This window comes from Ursus maritimus, unplaced genomic scaffold, assembly GCF_017311325.1.
Source record: "Ursus maritimus isolate PB19 unplaced genomic scaffold, ASM1731132v1 scaffold_4, whole genome shotgun sequence".
NCBI classification, from domain to species: Eukaryota; Metazoa; Chordata; class Mammalia; order Carnivora; family Ursidae; genus Ursus; species Ursus maritimus.
The window spans coordinates 11681804-11704867 of NW_024426552.1; the positions used below are offsets into that span (position 1 = coordinate 11681804).

The 23064-nt window shown below is 44.2% G+C and overlaps 1 protein-coding gene across 4 annotated transcripts in view; it reads right to left on the bottom strand.

The window, feature by feature from the left end:
- Positions 1 to 887: 887 nt before the first annotated feature.
- IFNAR2 (interferon alpha and beta receptor subunit 2) overlaps positions 888 to 23064 on the bottom strand; it is a 30979-nt gene continuing 8802 nt past the window's right edge. The window contains exons 2-9 of one of the 4 annotated variants that reach the window (XM_040621017.1): positions 21963 to 22050; positions 20902 to 20943; positions 19510 to 19633; positions 18004 to 18176; positions 15797 to 15957; positions 12154 to 12322; positions 7771 to 7901; positions 888 to 3131 (exon numbers count right to left, since the gene is read on the bottom strand). In XM_040621017.1, the coding sequence (XP_040476951.1) occupies positions 2424 to 3131; positions 7771 to 7901; positions 12154 to 12322; positions 15797 to 15957; positions 18004 to 18176; positions 19510 to 19633; positions 20902 to 20943; positions 21963 to 22017 (1563 nt within the window). In that variant the 5' untranslated portion in view covers positions 22018 to 22050 and the 3' untranslated portion in view covers positions 888 to 2423. The other 3 variants (XM_008701829.2, XM_040621018.1, XM_040621016.1) reach the window with 3 other exon arrangements.

Consider the following 23064-nt stretch of genomic DNA (forward strand, 5'->3'; position numbering starts at 1 on the left):
GCGCTTGGGGGACGGCGGCAGCCGCCGGGCAAGCGCCCCAGTACCAGCGCCCCAAAGCGCCGGCGGGTCCTCCCCGCCCCGCGCGGTGGCAGCTTCCGGGTACTGGAGGGGCGGGGTGAGACGAGGCCCCGCCCCCTTCTTGGGCCCCGCCCCGGCCGGGGTCCAGCGCGGCGCTTTGCGCGGGTAGAGGACCCGCGGTGTCGTGGGGGCCTGGCCGGTTGGGCCCGGGCGGGTAGTGGGGAGATGAGGAGGAAGGGGACCTTGTTTCCCCCAACGGGTGGGTGGAAAACACCAGTAGTAAAACGGTTGCAGAACTGTACGTACAGTGCCCCGATTGGGGAGACACGCCCCCAACATTGATTGCATGCTTTTCCAAGTTAAATAAATACATTACAACGCCCACCCAGAGGTTCTATCTGGGGTTATGGGTGGTGGTGGTTTTTCTTGACACCATTCAGTTTTCTCCAAGTTTTCCCTATGATCCCCTCTCCCTGTAAATAGGTTGATTTTAAAGCACTCCATTAGCGAAGACTGTTTGAAAGGGTCTTCTTTACCCCCTCCCGCCCACGGATAAACACCACAAAACCAAGTCACTTACGGGGCAAAAACCTGTTATTCTCACAAGACTGCTTGAGAGAGGTTTAATTTCCTCTTTCAAAGCTTGGGCGGTGGTGAGGCTGGAAATCCCAGAGCAGGGTAAGTACAGGGTGATGTAAGGCGCTGCTTGACATCTGACCACCAGGAACACAGCCCCAGAGGGTGGATGCTCCCTTGGCCCCTGCTGGCCACCGCACACAGGGAGACTTTTGTTTAACCCTAGAGATGCCAGCAGAACCACAAAGCGGCTGCATTTTTACACTAATGAGAAACAACTCTGAAGACATTACCAAGTTTGTATTAAAAAGTATTTATCCTTCACCAACTTCAGACAATTATACAAAATTTAAACACACACACACACACACACACACACACACACACACACACACACACATAAAACAGCCATAAAAAGCGCATTCCAAAACATCACTCTGGAAAGCTTTCAAAATATGAGAGATGATTTAAGAGGGCAGAAAATTGGACTCTTCACAGGACAAAGTCCCTATGGGATTTCATCAGGTCATTAAATAACCCCCTCACCTCTCACATCCCTCTCCTTTGAGTTACTTTAGAACAGTTATAAAAATAATCTCTTCCAAGTCCTTGAACTCATTATTGTTGTTGTCCCTCTTTTGAATGGATTTAGAAGAAAGGTCTGAGAAGCCTGCTCTTGGGGCGAGGGGAATGAGATAGGAGGTCCCACACATTTGATTCACCCTGGGGGCCTCTCGGGGTTGTAGCACCTCCACTGGAGTCTTCTTTCCTGTATTTTCGAATATTTCTCCTAGCACCACTGGATCTTGGAGATTACCTAGTTCAATCCCCTTATTTCCTAAATGAAGAGACTGAGGCTCAGAGAGGCTAAGCAAGGTACCCAAGGTCACACAGGTTAATAGCAGCAGAGTCAGACCTGAGTCCCAGTTCTTGTCTGGTTTGCTACACGATGTTCTAGAACTTCCCTTCTGCCTCCCCCCATCCACTCTGGTCACACATAGGACACTTGGAATCAGGGCACACAGCACTTCTTCAACTGTTAAATAGGCTCTCCAGGAATTTTGTGTCTTATTTCTTCTGAAGACCTTGAAACAATTTTGCATTTGTTCTCTCGCTCTTTTTTTTTTTTATTTTAAAATTTGGCACTGAGATTCTATCCCCCTCGCTCATGCGAATGTTTCCTATTAGTCACCTGCCTGACGCTAGAGTTATTTATGTGTGTGAGTTTGTCTTCCTCACTCAAATTGAGGAGTACTGGGCAAGTGGCCGAGTGTCGAATTCTCTGCGTGTAGGTGACAGAATGTGACATGTGGGAGGAGCTCAATACTGGGCTGGACCTTCCCTCCTTCCAACATGTGCTTCTGTTTCTTTGTGGGTCCCCTGCTTTTCCCTCTGGCTGCCTTCCCTTCCTCCTCTTTTCCTGCCTGCTTTCTGGCTCCTTCCTTGAGCCTGCTGGACTCAACACTGCTGACTGCTCCTGCTCCAAACCCTCCTGAATGAGTGTCTTTCTTTTCTCTCCCCACTCCCACCCTGGCTAATTTCATTATTTCCCAGAAATCTTGCAGGGCCCTAGACCACCCCTGAAAACCACCGAGGACAGGTAAACAGTGCACTGAAGGATACCCTGGTTGCCTTAGGACTCCCCTCCCATATCGGTAATTTGCATGAAATTTGCATAGACGACATCACCAGGAACCACGGAGAGGCAACTGTGGTCTCCAACACGTTCCCTCAGGAACACTTGCAGACCACAGAGGAGAAAGTGACGGTGCAGGGAGGGAAACCCTGGAGGTATTTGTCAGTCCACATTAATTAAATATTTGGGGGGTTCATCTCATTATATAGCCATCCCCAGTGTCAACACCTGACTCAGAACTGTCACTTATATCGGAAAGCACGACTTCAGGCCACGGACACTCTGCAGAGGGTGTGGGGAAGGGTGGCTGTGTCCCTTCCCCGCGGGCCTCCAGAAAACTTGTTTCCAATCTGTGGGAATCCTCTAGGTTGTATGTCTCTTCTGGAAAACTTGGTGACGCTGGAGGGGCTTCTGAGTCGTCATCATCGAGGGCGCTCACAAACACAGAGCTTAAATTTACATTGAAGATGATTTTGTCCCCAGACCCTTCAGTGGAGCTGCTGTCCTCCTTAGAAAAGGGGTCCTGCAGCAGCTTCCCTCTCCCCTCGTAGGCCCCACTGGTGCATTCTGACCCCCCGGGGTTGGTCCCCAGTGCCATCAGGGGGTCAGTGTCAGCCTCTGGCTCGGACAGGTCACGCTCCTCGGTGTCGGGCTCCAGGCGGTCCTCCCAGGTGGCCGAGGAGGCAGAGGTGGGACCCAGAAGCCCACCCACCAGCCCATGCTTGGTATAGCCACCTGTGTTTGTCAGAGGGGCGGCTGCTTCATCATTGCTGTCACTCTCGTCGTCGTAACTGTAATTCCACACTTTCTTCTTCCTGTTAATGTGAATCACCTCCACGAAAGCCACTGCTTCCAATGGTGGCATCTCAGGGAATACCCAGGATGACATGTTATGAAAATTCTTTAAAAAAGAGAGAGAGAGAGAGAGAATCAATTCTGTTTGTTCTTTACTTTTTGACATAATAAAACTCAACGAGAGTAACTGCACAGGGGTAGGAAGGGTAATGATGATGTCAGCAATATGAGTAACAAGAACTAAGAATTATGTAGTGTTTACTTACTATTTGCTGGGTCCCACTGCTTACGTGTTATAATGCATTTTACCCCCACAACCATGCCAAGAAGTAGGCTTACGCTTCTTCTCCCCATTTTACAGGAGAGAAAATGAGGCGCAGAGGTCGAAAAAACTTGCCCAAGTTTCATGCATTGTGGTGGCGGGGAGGCTGCATTTCGGGCTAGGTAGGCTGCGTGCAGCAGAGACGAGGCTCTGGCTTCCATTCCTTCCTACTGCGCTCCCCTTGCAGCTTCTTGGATGTCGGGGGAGGGGATATCAATCCACTCAGATTCGGGATTGCCAAGACATTCTTAAGGGGTGTCAGGGAACCGTGGGTGAGGAGAGACATTAGGGAGCCAATTCCATCGGGGTCCCCTGGACCTTAAAGGTGTAGAAGATCCCTAAAGTCAGGGGTGAGAATGGCAAGACTCCCAGAACTCATTCTATTCCAGCTTTTAGAACAGAGCACTGCGGTGATACAGCTGGATACTCTATTTTCCTATGCCTACCTGGGCTCCCCAATTTGACAAACCTGCTCTTCCCCTACTCTACCTAACCCAGCTTTGGGGTACATTTCTATTGGGTTGTTCATCTTTTTTCTTATTGAGTCATAGGAGCTCTTTCCATAACCTGGATGCTGATTATTTGTTGATTATTTATGTTATTATGATTATTTGTTATATGTATTTTCCCCTAGCCTGTGGTTTATCATTTTACATCATCAATGACATTGGATGAAAAGAAATTCTTAATGTTAATGTAAAAAAAAATGTATCGATGTTCTTCTTCATGATTCTCCTTTTTGTGTCCGCGAGAATCTTCCTTACCCCAAGGTCATAGAGAATCTCCTACCATGCCTTCTAAAACTTTAACAGTTTTGCCTTTCACATTAGTCTTTAATATACTCGGAACTGATATTTGTGTATGGTGTGAGGTAGAGACCCAATTTCATTTTCTCCCATATAGATACATTTATTGACCAGCCAATCCTTTCCCCATGGCAATATTTACTCATCGTTAGTCATGTTTCCATATGTGTGGGTCTGGTTCTGGGCTCTCTACTTGACCAAATTTTTGTAATGTCTTTCAATAAGGTTTTATAATTTTCTCCACAAAGGACCTGTAATGTCTTCTATTAGACTGATTCCTTAAACGTTTTAAGAATATTTTTCATTACTATTGTAATGGTATTTTTATTTTTATTTATTAAAAAATTTTTTTTAAAGATTTTATGCATTTGAGAGAGAGAGAGTGAGTGAGGAAGAGAGCACAAGCCCAGGGGAAGGGCAGCAGGAGAAGAAGACTCCCCACTGAGCAGGGAGCCAGATGTGGGGCTTGATACCAGGACCCCAAGATCATGACCTGAGTGAGCTGAAGGCAGACGCTTAATTGAATGAGCCACCCCGGTGCCTCTCTAATGGTATTTTTAAAAAACTGTATGATGCCACTGAACTGTAGGATTCCAAGTTCAAAACCAGGTAAAACTAATCCATGCTGTTAGTAATCAGGACAGTGGTTATTCTTGGTGGGGGGGGGGGTACTTACTAGAAGGTGTCAGGAGAGAGACTTCCAGGCAGGCTGATTATATTCTCTTTCTCGATTTAGGCATGAGTTACATGGGTACACTGAGTTTGTGAAGATTCACAGAGCTTTACACAATGATTTGTAGATTTAATTTCTTGGGTATTAAAAAGCAGCTTCATGTTTATTTTTATGTTGGTTATTTCATATGTACCAACCCTGTTAAACTTATTAATCTTAATAATTGATCTCTAGATTCATGTGAGGTTTTTACTTCACCAGTTATATCACCTATAAATTATCATTGTCTCTACCCTTACTCCTCAGACTTTAAGATCTACGAGGGCAGGATTTTCTGTCTGTTTTGTTCACTTCTGTATCCCTAGTGCCTACAGCATGTGGACACATGGTAGGTACTCAATAAATATTTGTTAAATGCAAACACCAAAAAACCAAAAAAGCGAAAGAAAGTGAAAAGAAAAAAAAGGATAAAAAAGGTGCCATTAAAAATTTTTTTAACATGTATTTCTTTTTTTTTTTTTAAAGATTTTATTTATTTATTTGACAGAGAGAGAGACAGCCAGCGAGAGAGGGAACACAAGCAGGGGGAGTGGGAGAGGAAGAAGCAGGCTCACAGCGGAGGAACCTGATGTGGGGCTCGATCCCATAACGCCGGGATCACGCCCTGAGCCTAAGGCAAACGCTTAACCGCTGTGCCACCCAGGCGCCCCTTAACATGTATTTCTGATTAAACACATATACACAAATGTACTAGGCATTGAGTGTTCTGTTTGCCATTCCTAGAGTTTTTACTTAAACATAGAGTAACAATTTTTTTAGTCATTTACCTTTCTCCCTTTTATTTATTTATTTTTTATTATGTTCAGTTAGCCACTGTATAGTATACAGTATTAATTTTTGATGCAGTGTTCAGTGATTCATTAGTTGCATGTAACACCCAGCGCTCATCACAGCACGTGACCTCCTTAATACCCATCGCCCCACCCCCTCCCCTCTGAAACCCTCAATTTGTTTCCCAGGGTCCATAGAGTAACAATTTTTAATGGAGGAATACTAGAAAGACATAAGTTACCAACACCTCCTCTCAGTACTTGGGTCAATGCAATAAATAACAGATTCATATATAAAATTAGCATAGAATTTGAATGCATTTTAGGGAGGGGAGGAACTCCAGGAAGACCTGGGGGGAGGATTAGTAACCAGTTTAGGTAATCGAGGGGGAGAATTTATCTAGGAGGGAATGGGTGTGGTGCTAAAGGCCATTTTATCTCAAAGCTGCGGTGAGAAATAGGGGTTGGAGTAGGGTTTGCCTAAACGCTGAAGGCCAAAGGAATAAATAGAAGGCAGACAGGTGGATTAAAGTTGAGATAAGGCTGCAACTGGCTGCTGGCGTAAAAGACTCTGAATGATATTTTACACCGAGGATAAAAAATGTCCATTCTTGGGGCACCTGGGTGGCTCAATCGGTTAAGTGTCGGTTAAGCGTCTGACTCTTGGTTTCAGCTCAGGTCACGATCTCAGGGTGGTGGGACTGACCCCTGCGTTGGGCTCCCCGCTCATCCATCCATTCTCCCTCTCCCTCTGCCCCTCCCCCCTGCACGCAAGCACTCACGTGCTCGCTTTCTCTCTCTCTCAAATAAATAAATAAATCTTTAAAAATAAAGTCCATTTTTGAAAGGCAGGGATCACGGTATGGATGAAAGGCAGTACAGAGCCATCTACACTTCCTAAGGCACAGCCAAATGCCGGCTGGGTTCAAATACCAGTTGTAATTAAAATTTCCCAAAGCACACACACCACCCAATAAACAATCCCTCGCCAACCCACCCCGAACAAATAAGAACAAGAAAAAGAAGAGTACAGTTTTATCGACCATGGAGGAATATTTAAATAGGTGGTTGTTAAAAAATGAGAAGAAAAATGTGAAATGAGTTCAAACATAGAAACATGAGATCTTTCTGAATGAAAAACTATAACATGAATATGGAAAGACAGCAATGGGATAGAGAAAATGATACATAATGGGCAGATGTGTCAAAAGACATGAGGAGAGGGGCGCCTGGGTGGCACAGCGGTTAAGCATCTGCCTTCGGCTCAGGGCATGATCCCGGCGGTGTGGGATCGAGCCCCACATCAGGCTCCTCCGCTATGAGCCTGCTTCTTCCTCTCCCACTCCCCCTGCTTGTGTTCCCTCTCTCGCTGGCTGTCTCTATCTCTGTCAAATAAATAAATAAAATCTTAAAAAAAAAAAGACATGAGAAGGTTCTGGAAATATGTAAGATCAGTACTCAAACTTGTCTGAGTTGCTGAAGGCTCTGAGCAGCAAGTGCGCACCTTGGGAAGCACAGACAGAGTGGTTGGTTTCACTAATAATTAAAGCAACACACGTGAGAGCAACTGTGGGCAACCTTTATACACACGATACATGAACCAAAGTAGTAAAAACGATTAATCAGTATCAGCAGAGCTTTGGAGAAATGTGGACACCTACACGTTGCCACTGACATTATAAATGGGTCCTTTATCTTTCTCTAAGATAAATCTACCTGTGTACACGTTCCACTGACATAACCCAAACTGAAAGATGATCTTTACAAAAAACGTTAATGAAACATGATGCGTTATTCATAAAGGCCAAAGAAGAAAAAGAAAGGAAAAGAAATCATTTCAAATGCCCTATAGCTGGAAAATGATTAAGGGAAAGAGAATACATTAATGCCTATGGACTACTAGGTGATCATTAAAAATATTATGGGGGTGAAGTATAAACAGAAAACAGAAAATGGAAATATAGATACATATACATTCAGGTATTATTCAGCGATAAAACACCTTGGTGTTTTTAGAAAATGGGATTTTTTTCCTGCTGTGAAAATATTTGAGAGTATAATAAAAATCCTTAAGATAAAAAATAAAGATAGAAACTTAAAAAGAGACTACATACCAAAACTTTGGGGAAATCATTTCTTAAGCATATATAACCAACCCGTTTCAGTATTAGAATGGTGCTTATGAAGACAGCAGCTATTAAAAACATAGTAATTATTCCTCCTATCTTGGCAGATTCTGATGATCCTGTTGGTGAAAAATGAAATGGCTTTATTTTGAAATAAATTCAATAAATGATCACAGATGGGAATAAACGCACGTCGGGCTGATGATGGAATGAGGTACCGAAGGAGCAAACGTTAGAAAAACTGTTGTTAAACACAGTAGAATGGGATGGAATCCGAGTATACATATTTTCCAAGGATAAAAGTGGCAGATTTAATTTTCCAAAGTAAAACGTCTTCCAGTTTCTTTCTTTTCTTTTTTTTTTTTAAGATTATATTTATTTATTTGAGAGAGAGAGAACACAAGCAGGGTTGGGGCAGAGGGAGAGGGAGAAGCAGACTCCCTGCTGAGCAGGGAGCCCACCGATCCCAGGACCCTGAGATCCTGACCTGAGCTGAAGGCAGAGGCTTAACTGACTGAGCCACCCAGGCGCCTCTATCTTCCAGTTTCTAATGTTCGTTGACTGCACTCTCCAACACAGTAGCCATGAGCTGCACATGACTATTTAAATTTATATTACCAAAATTGAGGGGCGCCTGGGTGGCTCGGTGGGTTAAGCGTCTGCCTTCAGCTCAGGTCATGATCCCAGGGTCCTGGGATTGAGTCCCACATCGGGCTCCCTGCTCAGTGGGGAGCCTGCTTCTCCCTCTGCTTGCCTCTCCCCCTGCTTGTGCTCGCTCTCCTCTCTCCTTTTCTCTCTGTCAAATAAATAAATAAATAAAATCTTTAAAAAAATTTAACTAATTACCAAAATTGAAAAGAAACCCCACCAAACTCAGTTTTCAGCCATCCTGGCCACATCTCAAGTGCTCAATTGCCACGTGACCTGTTCGTATTGTTAAAAAACAAAACAAAACTCCACGCCCAAAATGGAGTCACTTATGCCTGGCCCACACCACCACACGGAGGCTTAACACCTAACCTGACTGCATTTTCAACCTCCCCCAGGACTGTAATCTTAACTGGTCATTCCGGAATTTCCTGCTCGGAACCACAAGGTAATCCACCTAATATAATAAGACCCTTTTGTCCCCCAAAGGGAGGTGACCTCACTTGAGAATGCTTTTCTTCCGTGTGACTTTCCTGTCCTGACTTTAAAAACCTTTCCTTTTCTGAAGCCCTTTGGAGCTCCTTTCTACTTGCTAGATGCGATGTTGCCAGATTCCCCATTCTCAAACCATTCAATAGAGCTAATTAGATCTTTAAAATTTATTTGAATGTCTGTTATTTAACAGTAGGCCCTACAGGCAGGAAGAGGTGGAAAAGAAGAGTTTGTCTGAAAGAAACAACTGGATCATCCTGAGTCTGGACTTCGGCCACACCAGGGTTCTACCGAACCCACTCTGTCCTCCTGAGTGCCCCTTAAGTTTGTCATCAAAATTCCTTTTGAAAAATTTCAACCTTCTGACTGCAAGTAGCCCTTTAAATTTTGTTTTTCCATCTTTCTGCTGCAATGTAAGCTCCACGAGGTCAGGGATGTTCAATTTTATTTGTTTTGTTCACTGCTGTCTCCCCACCATCTACAAGAGAATCCAGCACATAGTAGGTCCCCAATAAATATTTGTCAAATGGATGGACACAGCTTTCCCTCAACGTGTTCCTGAAAGAGCCAAGCAGTTAATTTAGGACTTGACCAGAGGGGAGACATTTCTCAAGATCTCTGGACTAGCCTCCCCCAGATGAGTACTCCCCTAAGATAGCGGGGGTCTCCCCCGAGTCTGAGGACATTAACACCGGTCCCAGGTTGTCTGTCAAGAATCTCCCACCATCCAAACCTGTCTGGTTCCCAAGCTGGGCTAGTTGAAGGTAGTTCAGATGGCAGTCTGGACAGTGAGGAGTCCATGTTATGTGAGTGTTCTTGGTTCCTGAGTTTTAGACAGTAAGAATTGAGACATCAAATATTTGGATCGTGAGGACTTGTACTTGCACTGACTTGGGTAATGATACAAGAAGGGAGCCTGATTTAATATGTAAAATGATGTGTTCACAGCAAGTAAAGACAAAATGACATGACAACGTGTTGTTGCACGACTGTTTCTTAGGAGGTGAAACAGAAAAGCCAGGGAGAAACTGAGTCATCTCAGAACATGTCAACCTCCAAAGAAGGCGTGCCTTTGGTCTCAGACTTAACGTTCGTCTTCCAGGTGGGGACTGAGTTTCTGCAAACCACCGTCTGTCGTGTCATATTACTAATTTGAGTTTTTATTGGTGAGACTGTGATTTATAATAAAAAATACATATATATTTGGTCTGTGTCCCCAGTTCCTGGCATTAGCGCTCTGAAATTTCCTAGGAATTTCCTAAGTGATAAGAGCAAGGAAGGTGAAAGAGTGTCTACCAAGCCCCTTTCTACCACAGTTGAGCTTACTGTTGAGGAAATGACTTCTGGAAAGCCCCTAAGGATGGAAGCTGGTTGCCAGGAGAACCAACTGTTGATTAGAGGGTTGGAACTTTCGATCCCACCCCTGGACCTCTGGGGGCGAGGGACTGGAGGTTGAATTAATTGCCAATGACAAAGGATTTAATCAGTCCTACCTTTGCAATGAAGTTTGCATAAAACCCTCAAAAGACAGGGTTCTGAGCTTCTGGGTTGGGAAGTTGGGAGGGTGGTGTGCTCGCTCTAAGAGGGCAGAGGGCTCCCTGCTCCCTCAGACCTGGCCCTCGGCAACTCTTCCACCCAGGCTGTTCCTGAGTTGTATCCTTTTGTAATCAACCAGGAATCCAGTAAAGAAACTGTTTTCCTGAGGTCTGTGAGCCATTCCAGCAAATTATCAAACCCAAGGAGGGGGTTGTGAGAATCAGCGATTTACTGCCGGTCGGTCCGACACCCAGGTGACAACTTTGAGGGGCAATTGGCATTTGAAGTGGCGGTGGGGGCAGTCTTGTGAGACTGAGTCTCTAACTCCGGGTAGATAGGGTTGGGATTGAGTGAAATTGTGAGACCCTGAGCTGGTGTGGAAGGATTGCTTGGTTGGGGAAACCCCCCCACACCAATGGAATGCAGAAGTATTCCGTGAGCAGAGGAGAAGCAGAGTTTCTCCATTCAATTGGTTTTGTTTGTTTATAAGATCATGGTATAATAATAATAATAATAATAATAATAATAATAATAATAATAAATAAAATAAAATAAAATAAAATAAAATAAAATAAAATATCTGGTCTTTCCCCTAGTTCTTGGCACAGAACATCAGTTTCCTGAGTGATAGGAGTGTCTTTTGGGGACCCTATCTGAGTTCATGCTAACGAGGTGAGCAAGGCAGGGTGCTGGAGAGCTCCAGGATGGGAGCTGGTCGCCAGAAAAACCAACCTAGTGATTAGGGAGTGGGAACTTCTGGCCTCATTGACCTTTGGGGAGGGGAGAGGGGCTGCAGATCGCATTTAGACACTAATGGGTGATGATTTAATCAATCACGCCTCCGTAATGAAACCCAGTACAAACTCTGGAGAGCAAGGCTTGGGGAGATTCTGGGTTGGTGAACACACGGCAGTTTTGGGAGGGTGGTAACCCCCTGACTCCAAGGGGCGGAGCTCCTGCCCTATTAAATCTGGAGGGAGGTCGTGGGAACTTTTGGATTTGTGGCCAGGTTGGACAGAAGTTCTGGTGGCCGGCCTTGCAGCCCGCACCCAAAGGAGGCAGTCTTGGGGGACCGAGCCCCTTCACTTGGGGGGTCTACACTAACTCCAGGGAGTATCAGAAATGAATTGAATAGCTGGACACCTAGTTGATATTGGAGAACTGATATTAGGACATAAGTATGTAAATTTGCTGGGGGTTCACATTTTTGTAAGAGCTACAGTCATCAAGAATTTATATGCAAGTTTAGGTTTGCCTTTGTCAGGGACTATCTCATTCACACTGGTGAGTTTTCCTTGCACCTGCGAGCCGCGAGGCAGGCCACCTCGATGAGCCACCGCCCACCTCCATAATCTGACCCTCTCTTGGATACCTTGCTTGCAACTGCTTCCAGCAACCCTGCCTCCTCCAGCACCTGGCTGGAGTAACGGCCAAGCTAAGGGCATCCGGAACTGAATTTCATCCTGACTCCCTCAAATAGGAGTGACTTTATAAAGTTAGATATGGGATTGTCCCTCTGGTATGGCGCCTTCAAAGTGTCTCTACCACATAGCTGAGACTGACCAACAGACACATCTCTGTGATGTGCTTTCAGGGGAAGAAATACCTTCCGTGCTCTATGATTTTCAGATTCTTCTCATTAAATAGGTTTTCCCGCAGAGTAAAAGCAACACATGAATTTTTAAAAACTCATACCTGTGTCCTGTGCAGGTGGAAGGAGGGTGCATTTTACTGGAGATCTATGTATTTCTTCCAGATTTCTATGCTTAAAATAAACAGATACACAGTAGTTTGTGTTTGGAAGTAAGTTGTCGATGACGTAAGTGAAATTTCCAGTGACATTTTCATCTAGTGTGGGGTTATGCTGTGAAAAGAAGCAAAGAGGCAGGAAGACTTTGAGTGAGAATTTCATTTAGAGGCAGGCCGGAAAAGTCTCTTTGGGGATTCGTCTTCAAATCTTACACAGGGGTAGAAATATTGTAGGCTTGAAAGGAAACACGATTTTTAAGTTATTTGGGGCCAGCAACTGATGACAAAACTGCATGTATGTGTCGTATACCACGCATACTTTCAAACCATGAAATCTACTCTGGCAATCTCATTTTATAAATGAGTAGAAAAAGTTTCAATGAGGAATAAAGGTTTCCGTGACATCATTTTTACAAGATTATTTTGTCTTGCATTAAGATAACCTTGCAAAAATGAGAAAATAGAAAAAGGAGATTACCTTTTTTCATTAATGATACGTATCTACACTTCAGAAGTGCTTTCATATATATTAATTAACGTGATTATTAAAACCGTCCACAAAGTTGGCGTTATCCCCATTCTCCAGATGATGAAACTACCGCTCAGAGTGGTTAGGTAACTTTCCAAGGCCACACAGCTTGTCTGTGGCAGAACCGTGGCTGCTAATTTCTCATCTTCTCCCTTAAAACACCTTGCCTCTTCCTTCCCAGGTAGTTCCGTTCCATTTTGGAATTAAAGAGATGACACGAAGGTTCTTTCAAGAAAAACAACTTCTGCGTAACACTTGATAGTTTTCAAAATACTCACAGTTCTATGAATTAGGATTTCTAGCAGCTCAAATATGGCCTTCTGTAATAATGTTTTTCTGTAAGTTTATGTTTAGAAGGAGGAAGAATTAAAAAAAGAAAAGAAAAAAGAAAACGCCCTAACAAACTAAAATCTCATCCATGGCCAACAATCACTGGAGAAGAAAAGGGGGAGAGAAGTAGAGACTTCCTGGCAGAGGAATAGCCAATGGTAGCCAAGAGTCAGAATATCTGGGTCCCACGCCTGGTGTTGCTATTGTGAGATCCTGATGAAGTCTGCAATGCTTGCTTCCTGTTTCCCTGAGCAAACAGATATGCCTCTGCGCCTGAGCATTCTGCCTCCCCCACTGTGCCTCGGATGTACAGTCCCTGCTCCAAGCCAAGGCCAACCCCTTCTTGCACTCATGAAATTCCATCCATCCTCAATTCCTCTACAGCATGGCTCCACCAATCCTCCTGGTACATTCCATCTGCACATGAACGTGCTGTAACTTCTTCCACTTTAAAGTGTCCCTCCCTTAGATAATGCTAAGTGAAATAAGTCAAGCAGAGAAAGACAACTATCATATGATTTCTCTCATCTATGGAACATAAGAACTAGGATGATCAGTAGGGGAAGAAAGGGATAAAGAAAGGGGGGGTAATCAGAAGGGGGAATGAAACATGAGAGACTATGGACTATGAGAAACAAACTGAGGGCCTTAGAGGGGAGGGGGGTGGGGGAATGGGATAGGCCGGTGATGGGTAGTAAGGAGGGCACGTATTGCATGGTGCACTGGGTGTTATACACAACTAATGAATCATTGAGCCTTACATCGGAAACCGGGGATGTACTGTATGGTGACTAACATAATAAAATAAAAAATCATTATAATAAAAATAATAAATAAAGTGTCCCTCCCTTGACCTCACTTTCCACCAGAGTATCTCTCCTTCTCCTTCTAGAAAAACTCCTTGGAAGAATTCGTTCTCTTCACTGTCTCCAATTTCTCACTTCCTTCTCTTTTTGGAATCTATTCCTACCAGATCCTTGCCCCGACACTTCACTGAAATCACTCTTATCAAGGTCACCAGGACTTCCATGTTGCTTAATCCAATAGTCAATCCATAGTCTTTGTCTGACATGTACCATTAATAGCATTTGACCCAGTAGATCTCTTTCTCCTTCTGGAACTTTCTTCTCTCAGCCACCAGGACATCACTCTCACCTACTTCTCCTCCTACCTAGCTGGTAGCTCCTTCCCATTTTGGTTGCTCCTCTACATTTTGAGTCCTCTGGGGCTCTGACTTTGAACATCTTCTCTCTGCATATCCACTTCCAGGTGGTCTCGCCTTGTCTCAAGGTATCAATACACACCAAGAAGCCAATGACTCCCCCGGACATCTCTCCCCTCCCCTGAACTCCAGACTTGGAGCCTTCAACTCCTGCTCAATGTCTCCTCCTGGATGCCTTGTGGGCACCTCAAATCTGATATATCCAAATCCAAGCTACTGAGATCCAACCAACCACCTCCTCCTCTGTAATTTATCCCATTTTAATGAATGGAAGCTCCATCTACCGAGGTGCTCTGGTCTCTTTCTTCACCACACCACACATCCAATCCATCCAAAAATACTGTCAGCTCCACTTGCAAGACTATGCAGAATTTGACCACTTCTCATTACTGCCAAGCGGTCCAAGCCACCACCAGCTGTCACCTGGATTCCACGAGTAGCCTCTTTTTTTTTTCTTGATCTAATTTAGTCCAAAGACTACTTTTCTTTGATGAAGAAGATACTCATTCATCACTACTTTCCCCTTACAGTGTTGTCACTATCTTAATAAGCATAACGCTCTTATTTTAGACATAATAATCTCAAACAGAGTTAGTAGCTCATGGGTTGAATATAAATTAGATGTGACTGGATTATGATATTTAAAGAAACTTGATACAGTCTTCGAGTTCCATAAGCTTATTTCTTCCCTCTGTTATTTTTGTACCCTTTTCCTAATCAAAGGATTAGGGTGTTGATTATAATCCAAGCGGATATTAAAGGGAAAATGACAATTATATAATTTCCTATTGTGTAATTACCATCATAATAGCATTTTAACTGGTCTCCCAACTTCTACCTTTGGCCCCTATGATCTAGTCTCAATACACCAGGCAGAATGCCCTGGGAAAGCCTCGGGTCCTCCAGTAGCTTCCTGACACTCCGAAGATATAGACCCACAAAGCCCTATAAGATCCGGGCCCTGTTACTCCCCTGACCTCACCTCCTTCTATTTTCCTGTCTTGGTCACTCCATTCCAGCTCCCTGCTGTTTCTCAAATCCACTGGGCCCACTCCAGCCTCAGGACCTCTGACTTCCGGGGCCCTCTGCCTGGAAAGCCCCTGTCCCTGATAACTTGCAGGCTGGTATTACGTGCAAGGGTTTATACTTGGCCAAGGGCCATGCCCATGTACCCTGCTCTGATAGCAGAGTCTACTTTCATTCATTCCACCACGTGGAATTTCGCCCTGGTGTGTGCTGAAATTAGCCATTCTCTTGGTCTACACCACACTCCCTTCTCTTCCCTGTGTGTCCCCTGATGTTGTGCATGTGACTTCTTCTTCGAAAGAAGACCACACTGCTGGGCGAAGTCAGCATATTTCTACAATGAACAAACTATGGAGACTTCTTTCCTGAAGTTAGACCTCAGACCCTCTACCCTTAATTGTTCCAGTCATTACATGTGTCTTTTTCTAAAGAAGAGAGTTAAATATATTCATGGCCAACTCAGAACTCATTTGACTACTTACCTTCTTGACAATCCCCCCTGACTGTTCTTCGATGATGAGTGGTAAGTAAAACTGTAATACTTTGCCATCTAGTATCTTGGGCATGACGGGTGGAAAATTCACGTGGACATTAATGTGGTCGGTAAAATCAACGATATCAAATTCCGGCGGCTCCAAGGATACTGTTTAGAAAACAAAACCAGAAAGAAATCCCAGTGTCTAACCGTACCGCTCCCAGCGCCGTATTACAACCTGACTTCTTGACAACTATCTTCTCTTTAACCCACCTATGATCCTAGTTGAGGCATGGGCTGTATTTGTTTGATTGGTGAAAAACTGAGAACCATAAAAGTGATGTGATTTGCTTAATGGAGAAACGGAGGACAGGTTTTGGGATGGAAGTCAGTCTTTCCCAATTTTCAGGCTATATTCTAAACATGAAAGTAAAAATGACTTCTTTTCGTATTACAATAATACCCAACTATTGTAGAAATAGCTGAAAACACAGTAGGCAATTATCCGTGAATGTGGTTAATCGTCTTTTGTCTATAGTGTGTGAGTGTAAATATATACATACGTATATAAACTGAACGACTGTACACACACACACACAACTAAACTAAAATTAAATCATTCTTACCCACAGTTTTGCATGGTATATAGTGCACTTAACTCATTTCATAAACATATTAATGCATATTTACCTCCATCGAGGGCTGGTCAACTGGCCTGTGGGTTGGAGTTCTGCACAGGCTGCCAGTTCAGAGTGGTTTTTTGTTTTGAAAGGGTTGCAAAACAATGAAAGAAGAATAGGTGATATAGTGTATGATGTGTGGCCCATAAAGTCCAAAGTATTTCTTTTCTGGCCTTTTACGGAAAGTTGGCTGACCCCTGATGTTCATCATGACTTTGCATGGTTGATTCTATTCACCAGGACTTCCATGTTGCTAAAACCAATAGTTAATCCATAGTCCTCATCTAACGTGTCCCATTTATAGCATTTGACCCATAGGTCACTTTCTCCTTCTGGAACTTTCTTCTCTCAGCCAACCAAGTGGCTGGCTGTACCATAATTTAGCTGATTTGTTGTTTTAAATAGGAGGTTGTCTCTAAATTTTCTGAATAGGATCATTGCATCAATGAGCATTCTTGGAGCTAAATCATGACATTTGTCCATGATTGTTCTTTAGGATTAATTATTAACGAAGAATTCTGGATTCGAGCAGGCAGGTGTTAAAGTTTTAATACATACTGCCAAATTCTTTCAGAAAGACCATGCCACAGTACACTCCCTGCATTTCCTCTAAACCTGGGTATTTACATATTTTTCATATTTACCATTTTGAGTCTTGAAAAATGACATCTTTCTGACTTTAACATCGTTTCTGCAATAGTCTGAATACCATGATCTAGAAATTGTGCTTTTTCTTTCTTTTCTTTTTTTTAATGCACACAGATATGTAGATTTCTACATACACATAAACATATACACACAATTCTAGTGAATCTCCTATCTAGGTTGTTTGTGACAGTGGCATTCGGTCATTATCACTTTGCTAAGCATGTATGTGTGAGGGGACACTCACATAGCCTTTAACAGGGAGCTGAAGTCCAATCTTTCTCTTGGAAACAGGTGGCACATTAGGCCACTGAAAAAGTGCTGGAGTCTGGCTGAGGACCACTGACCCTGGGACTGTTAACGCAAGTGCCATAGGGAGCTGACTCCAGTCATAGGAAAAGAAGAGAGAGGCAGACCCACTCTCGGGCTCCCGTCTTCTCTGAGTCTGGGCAATGGTGTAGGTAAGAGCTACTGGGTTATGATCCGGGGGAGGGGTTGCAGTATTAAGGAAAACAGTGGCCCAAAGAGTTGCAACAGCTCAGATACAGGCCATCTGGACCTCACTACCTACTTCCCGTCGGGTTCTGAAATATACCAGAAAGTAGCGGCCATTGCTGCCGGAATGCCTGCCTCACACAGGCATAGAGGAATCTTCTGCAAAGTACAGGTCATCAACCCACTTTTGAGAAAAGAAAACTGAGGCTCAAAGAAGCAAAGTAAATCCTTCACAGTTCCAGAGCTAGGAAAGCACCAGGGTCAGGCAGTGCCCCTCGCCCTAAATCTGAGACACCCTCTGCAGAACTTTCTATTTCATGGCAAAGCAAATATTGATGATCTTGATAACGATGATGAGGATGAGGATGAGGATGATAAAGAGAGATCCACTCACTGTGTGTTGCCAGGAAGAAATCGATGAAACACGTGACCAGTGTTGTGTTCCCTCTGAATCCATCAACTGTGACGGCGTACGTCTCGGACAGGACCTCCCACACATCCGTTAGGTCACAAAATGTTGCTGTGATATTTGAACAGTGCTCCACAGTCTTCATGTGGTCTGGTATACTTCGAAAGGAAAAGAAATGATCAAAGGAAAACGTCAGCATTTATGCGATGAGAATCCACTAACCGCCCGCCTTCTTCATTTCTTAATGGCTCTGCCCGAATACCACTGCATCAAGTCGTCTTCCCTAACCACCTTATTTAAAATGGAACACCTTAGCCCGTCGTGTCCACCCTCTCTCTCCTCGTCCTGTCTTTATCTTTCTGCACCCTGTTTACCAGCACTGACCACATCTGTTTATTGCTATCTCTGCCTACTTTCAGAATATCTGCTCTAGGCCCCAGGAGGTCAAGGACTTTGGTTCATGGTTCGACCCCTGGCATGCGTTAGGTGCTCAGTAAATATTTGCTGGGTGAATGAATGAGAAACCTTATGCTTTCGTGGGAGAGGCCCCAGATCTCCCTGTCCCCACATGACTGTCCTCCCTGAAACCCTCTCTCCAGCTGTGGATCACATGGTCCCGTCCCAAGTCAGCCTGTGCTACGTAGGGACAACAGAGACATCTGATTTCTTGAGCTTCAGAAAGGTTAAGTGGGTGGTACACGTGACCGCCTAACGCAGACAGAAACGATGACTTTGGCAGGCACCAGAGAAACTCGCGAGAGGCCTTCTGCCGGGTCAGTCGGTACTAGTAACAGCTATTAGCCAAATAAACAGCAAACCAAAGAACATTCGGAGGGGTAGCTGGATCAAAGCAACAGCTTAGAAGGGTGACATGAGACATCGGCAGAGGAGAGCCATTGAGGGCTCCATCCATTATGTTATTCAACTTTGCAGCCACCCCGACGTAGCACAGTCGGCCCCGAGAAGCCGAGCTCTGTGCCCCAAGGTCACGGCCGATCAGTGATCAAGCCAGACTGTGGACCTGGCCTCTCCTGGTCTGAGCCAGGCAGCTTTCTGATGTGCCACAGGGCTCCCTGAGTAAAGAAATGTGAACCCAACATCAATACGGTCACCGTATCTTTGGACTCCTGTCCTCAGAAAACAGTGCATTCATTCATTCATTCATTTCTTAAAAAACTGTGCTTTACATGTCCAGACTGACTGAGTTAGCGAAATAATTATGAAAAGCATACACAGTAATTATTTTGCTTATGTGGCTCTGACCTGTAGAAATGATTATAAATACAAGCTTTGTCAAAACCAGTTTGAGGTTGTGAACGAACTGAATTTGATTAAAAGTGGACTTGGACTTTTAAAGCTCTGAGCTCAGAGCAGAGAGAGAGGGAGAGAAGAGAGGCGCTCTATCACAAGGAAGACCATGACCCTTCCCTACTCCCCAGTTAATAGAAAAAGAATATATTTAGCAAGAAAAAAATGAAATGCCAAACCAACCTTATGACCGTGTACTGTAATGTATAGTGATCTGGTACAATCGAATGGTTTTTTAATTCCCATGATAAGATGACCCGGAAATTGCGTAATGTCACCTTGAAAGTGCAAGATTTATCTGACAAATCTAAAGGAAAGAGGAGAAAGAAAAAGAAACACTGAAATCTGGAACCCAAGGTTGTCCAGTCTGTCCCTTGGGATCTGGAGCCCACATGCCCAGCAGAGAAGCCCCAGGGTCTTGGGAACACGGGAAGGACATGGTTCTAGTGGACACGAGAGATGAAGTAACGTAACTAATTCATGAGCAACACATCGTTAGGGCAGGCAAGCTTTGGAACCAGAACCCAGCGCCGTGGAAACTTCAGTTATCATGGACTCACAGCGGCTCATCGGATCAAAAGGATCTGTGTCCACCTCATTCTCTCATCTCAACTCCAACTCTGCCTATAGTCTCCCTAAGCAGCTCAGCCCACTGCCTGCTTTCCCTCCACTGACCTTCCCATTGCACTTAATCCCCCGTCACGGAAAGAAGGGACAGATAACGCATGCCTGGACTGGCCCTTTCCAGGCACTTAACCTCAGCAACAATGCTGAAGTCAGTGCTCGGAAGAGACCCATTCTACAGACCGTGAAACTGAGCAGTTGAGTTATATAATGTAATGCAGCTGGGAAGAGGTGGCGGCAAGTGAGATCGAAAGCTACAGCGGTCAAATCCCGTTCAAATTCAAGTCTTTTCTTTCTTTTTTTTCAAATTCAATTTTTATGACCCTCTAAGTTGCCTGTGGTTCAGACCTAGGACTTTGTTTCTTGGCTGCGAACTCTTCATCCCTTGCGCTCATCACAAGGTTGGACACAGAGTTGATGCGGAGTGAGATTATGTGGACAGGCTTATAGATGTAGGCAAGATGTTTGGTTTAAAAAAAAAAGTATTTTCCTTTCTCTGGCACCAGGTACCAGACAGCATGTGGAAGAATGCAAATGAAGGGGAAGTTATTTCTCGATCATTCTCTGTTTGACATAGTCTGTGCCTCCTCATTCTTCGATTAAGGGGTTTGAAATTGAATATTCTTTTAAGGAGTTTTAAAATGACCCCTGGTGTTAATTTCTTTCTTTCTTTCTTTCTTTCTTTCTTTCTTTCTTTCTTTCTTTCTTTCTTTCTTTCTTTCTGTATTAATGTCTTTGAAGAGTTTTGAGAGACAAATGTGCAAATTTGGCTAATTTTTGCTCCTTAGAGAAAAAAAGAGTATTTGAGAAAATCAAAGAAAAAGGATTCAAACAAAATGGGCAACAGATCTGGGATCAGAAATCAAATTCCCCACATTTTAGACTTCTCAACGGTCACCCCCGTCCTCTGGCCCTTCCACAAATTTCAGTCAAGCCAAGAAAATCTCTTACCAGGCAACGAAGATAACACACCAAACATGAGGTTGATATACACTAGGAAGAAGGAAAAAAATGTTAGACAAGCAAAAGTACTCTCTCCAGGCTCCATTTGTAATTCTCGCTCTTGAGTCTGGCCTTCTTTTGTATATGTGTCTTAACGTTCGGTTGAGACTTGCTTGTGCTAAAAAAAATGTGCAAGCAAATGGTTCTTGGAGGATCGATGTTGGTATCCGCGGCCCATGGTCCATGGGTTTCAACCTGGGCGAATCCAAAATGAGATCTATCTGGGGGTTGCCGCGAATAACAGGGCTGCTGGGTAGGGAGAGAGCCCGAGAAGCAGCTATGCGTCTGGAAAAAGTCTCAGCATTTGAATACGCATGTTGTTAGTTAATACACGTTAAAGGTTAAGACATTTGTCAAGGGTGGTGTAGTGACGAAAATCGCTGGTGATGGGAACTGGGGACTCTCCTTCGCTTTCTGGCTGTCACAGGGACTTGGGAGGGGCGCGGTTACAGGCATGTGCAGCCCCGTCCAGGGGAAAAGTGTCCCCCTCATGGATCCCCTACCGGCAAGCTATGAAACGGACGACACAGTGGCACTGAAATAGAACCAAAAGAAAGGTGGCGAAAAAGCAGCACAGACAACAGAAAAAAAGTCAGGAATAAATGAAGCCCAGAAACCAAAGCTCAGGGAGGACTTTTCAGTCTGGTAATGCGGTAGGAGTTAAGGGTTTGGCCTCTTCCTAAGGAGGGGAGGAGAGTGAGAAACTCCGCCCTGGATTCTAACGAGAGTATTAAGAGAAATTCCTCTTCCGAGTGCCTGCGAGGGTACTCCCCGTCATTACGGAGTCATTCTTGTTTGTTTGTTTGTTTGTTTTCCTAAAATTAACAGTAGGGCGGAGACTCCAGGGCAGGCTTCCTATCTACGTTCCATTTGGCTCTTGGCACTGGACAGGCTGAGGATACTGGGCCCCTGGTTAGGGACATCCATGCGCTACTCCCCAGCAGGACTCTGGCTGATGGCGACTTGGCCGGCTTGCTCCTAGGAGAGCTGCGACAAAAGTTAACACTTACCCACGAGATACAGATGCTGTGGTCTAATCGGGGAAGCATTCTGGCTCCAAAGCATCTTGGTGATGAAGTCTTTTCTTTACTTTCACATCTGAAAGGAAATCAATGTTGGCTGATCCCAATGCTGAAGCATGTAATTAAATGACAAATAAAAATGGACAAAGACAGGACAACGAGAGGGGAGCCGGAAGTTTCTACTTCAGGGAGAAGTTTTATTTATTTATTTTATTTTTATTTTTAAGATTTTATTTATTTATTTGAGAGAGAGAGAGACAGCACGAGCAGGGGGGAGAGGGAGAAGCAGGCTCCCCGTTGAGCAGGGAGCCGAATGCAGGGCTCGATCCCAGGACCCTGGGATCATGACCTGAGTCCAAGGCGGAAGCTTAACCAACTCAGCCACCCAGGAGCCCCCAGGGAGAAGTTTTAAATTTAACTTTGGAAAAGGCGACAGAGTTATCTGTTTCCAAAAAACACACGAATAAATAGCAAAGGGTCTTGCTTCCTTCAGAAAACTACTTTTATTCATTCTTTGGTGAGTCGGAATATATTTATGCACAAGCAAAACCAAATATATTATTTCTCCCCCTTTTCTGCACAAGAGATAGAATATACATTTCCTGTCCTACTCCTGCTTTTTCTACTTGAAGATATATATTTGGGAGATCTTTCTACATCAGCACCCAAGAGAATTTCCTGTTTTGTTTTTTTTTAAAAAGCAGTTGCATAGTCAACTCTATGGACACACTACCATTTAGATAATCAGGCCCCATTAGATGTCTGAGTTGCTTCCAGTCTTTTCTGCAATGGATTATCTTGGACACGCATTGTTCTGCACATGTGCGAGTCTAAGCGTAGAAAAACTTTCCAGAAGTAGGATTGCAGGCAAAAGGTCACCCACTCAGGGTCNAAAAAGAGATTCAAATTAGGATATTTTGAGAAAGACTTTAATCAGGGGACTATTTACAAATGTGTGAGCAGGATGTAGGCATAAGAAAGAAGGTAGTACCTGGAGCTAACAACAGTGGGGCTGCTAAGCATCCTGGGCTTGGGGTACAAAGGGAAGGTGCTAGAATCTGGTAGGAGAAAGTCCTGTGGGAGCCCAACG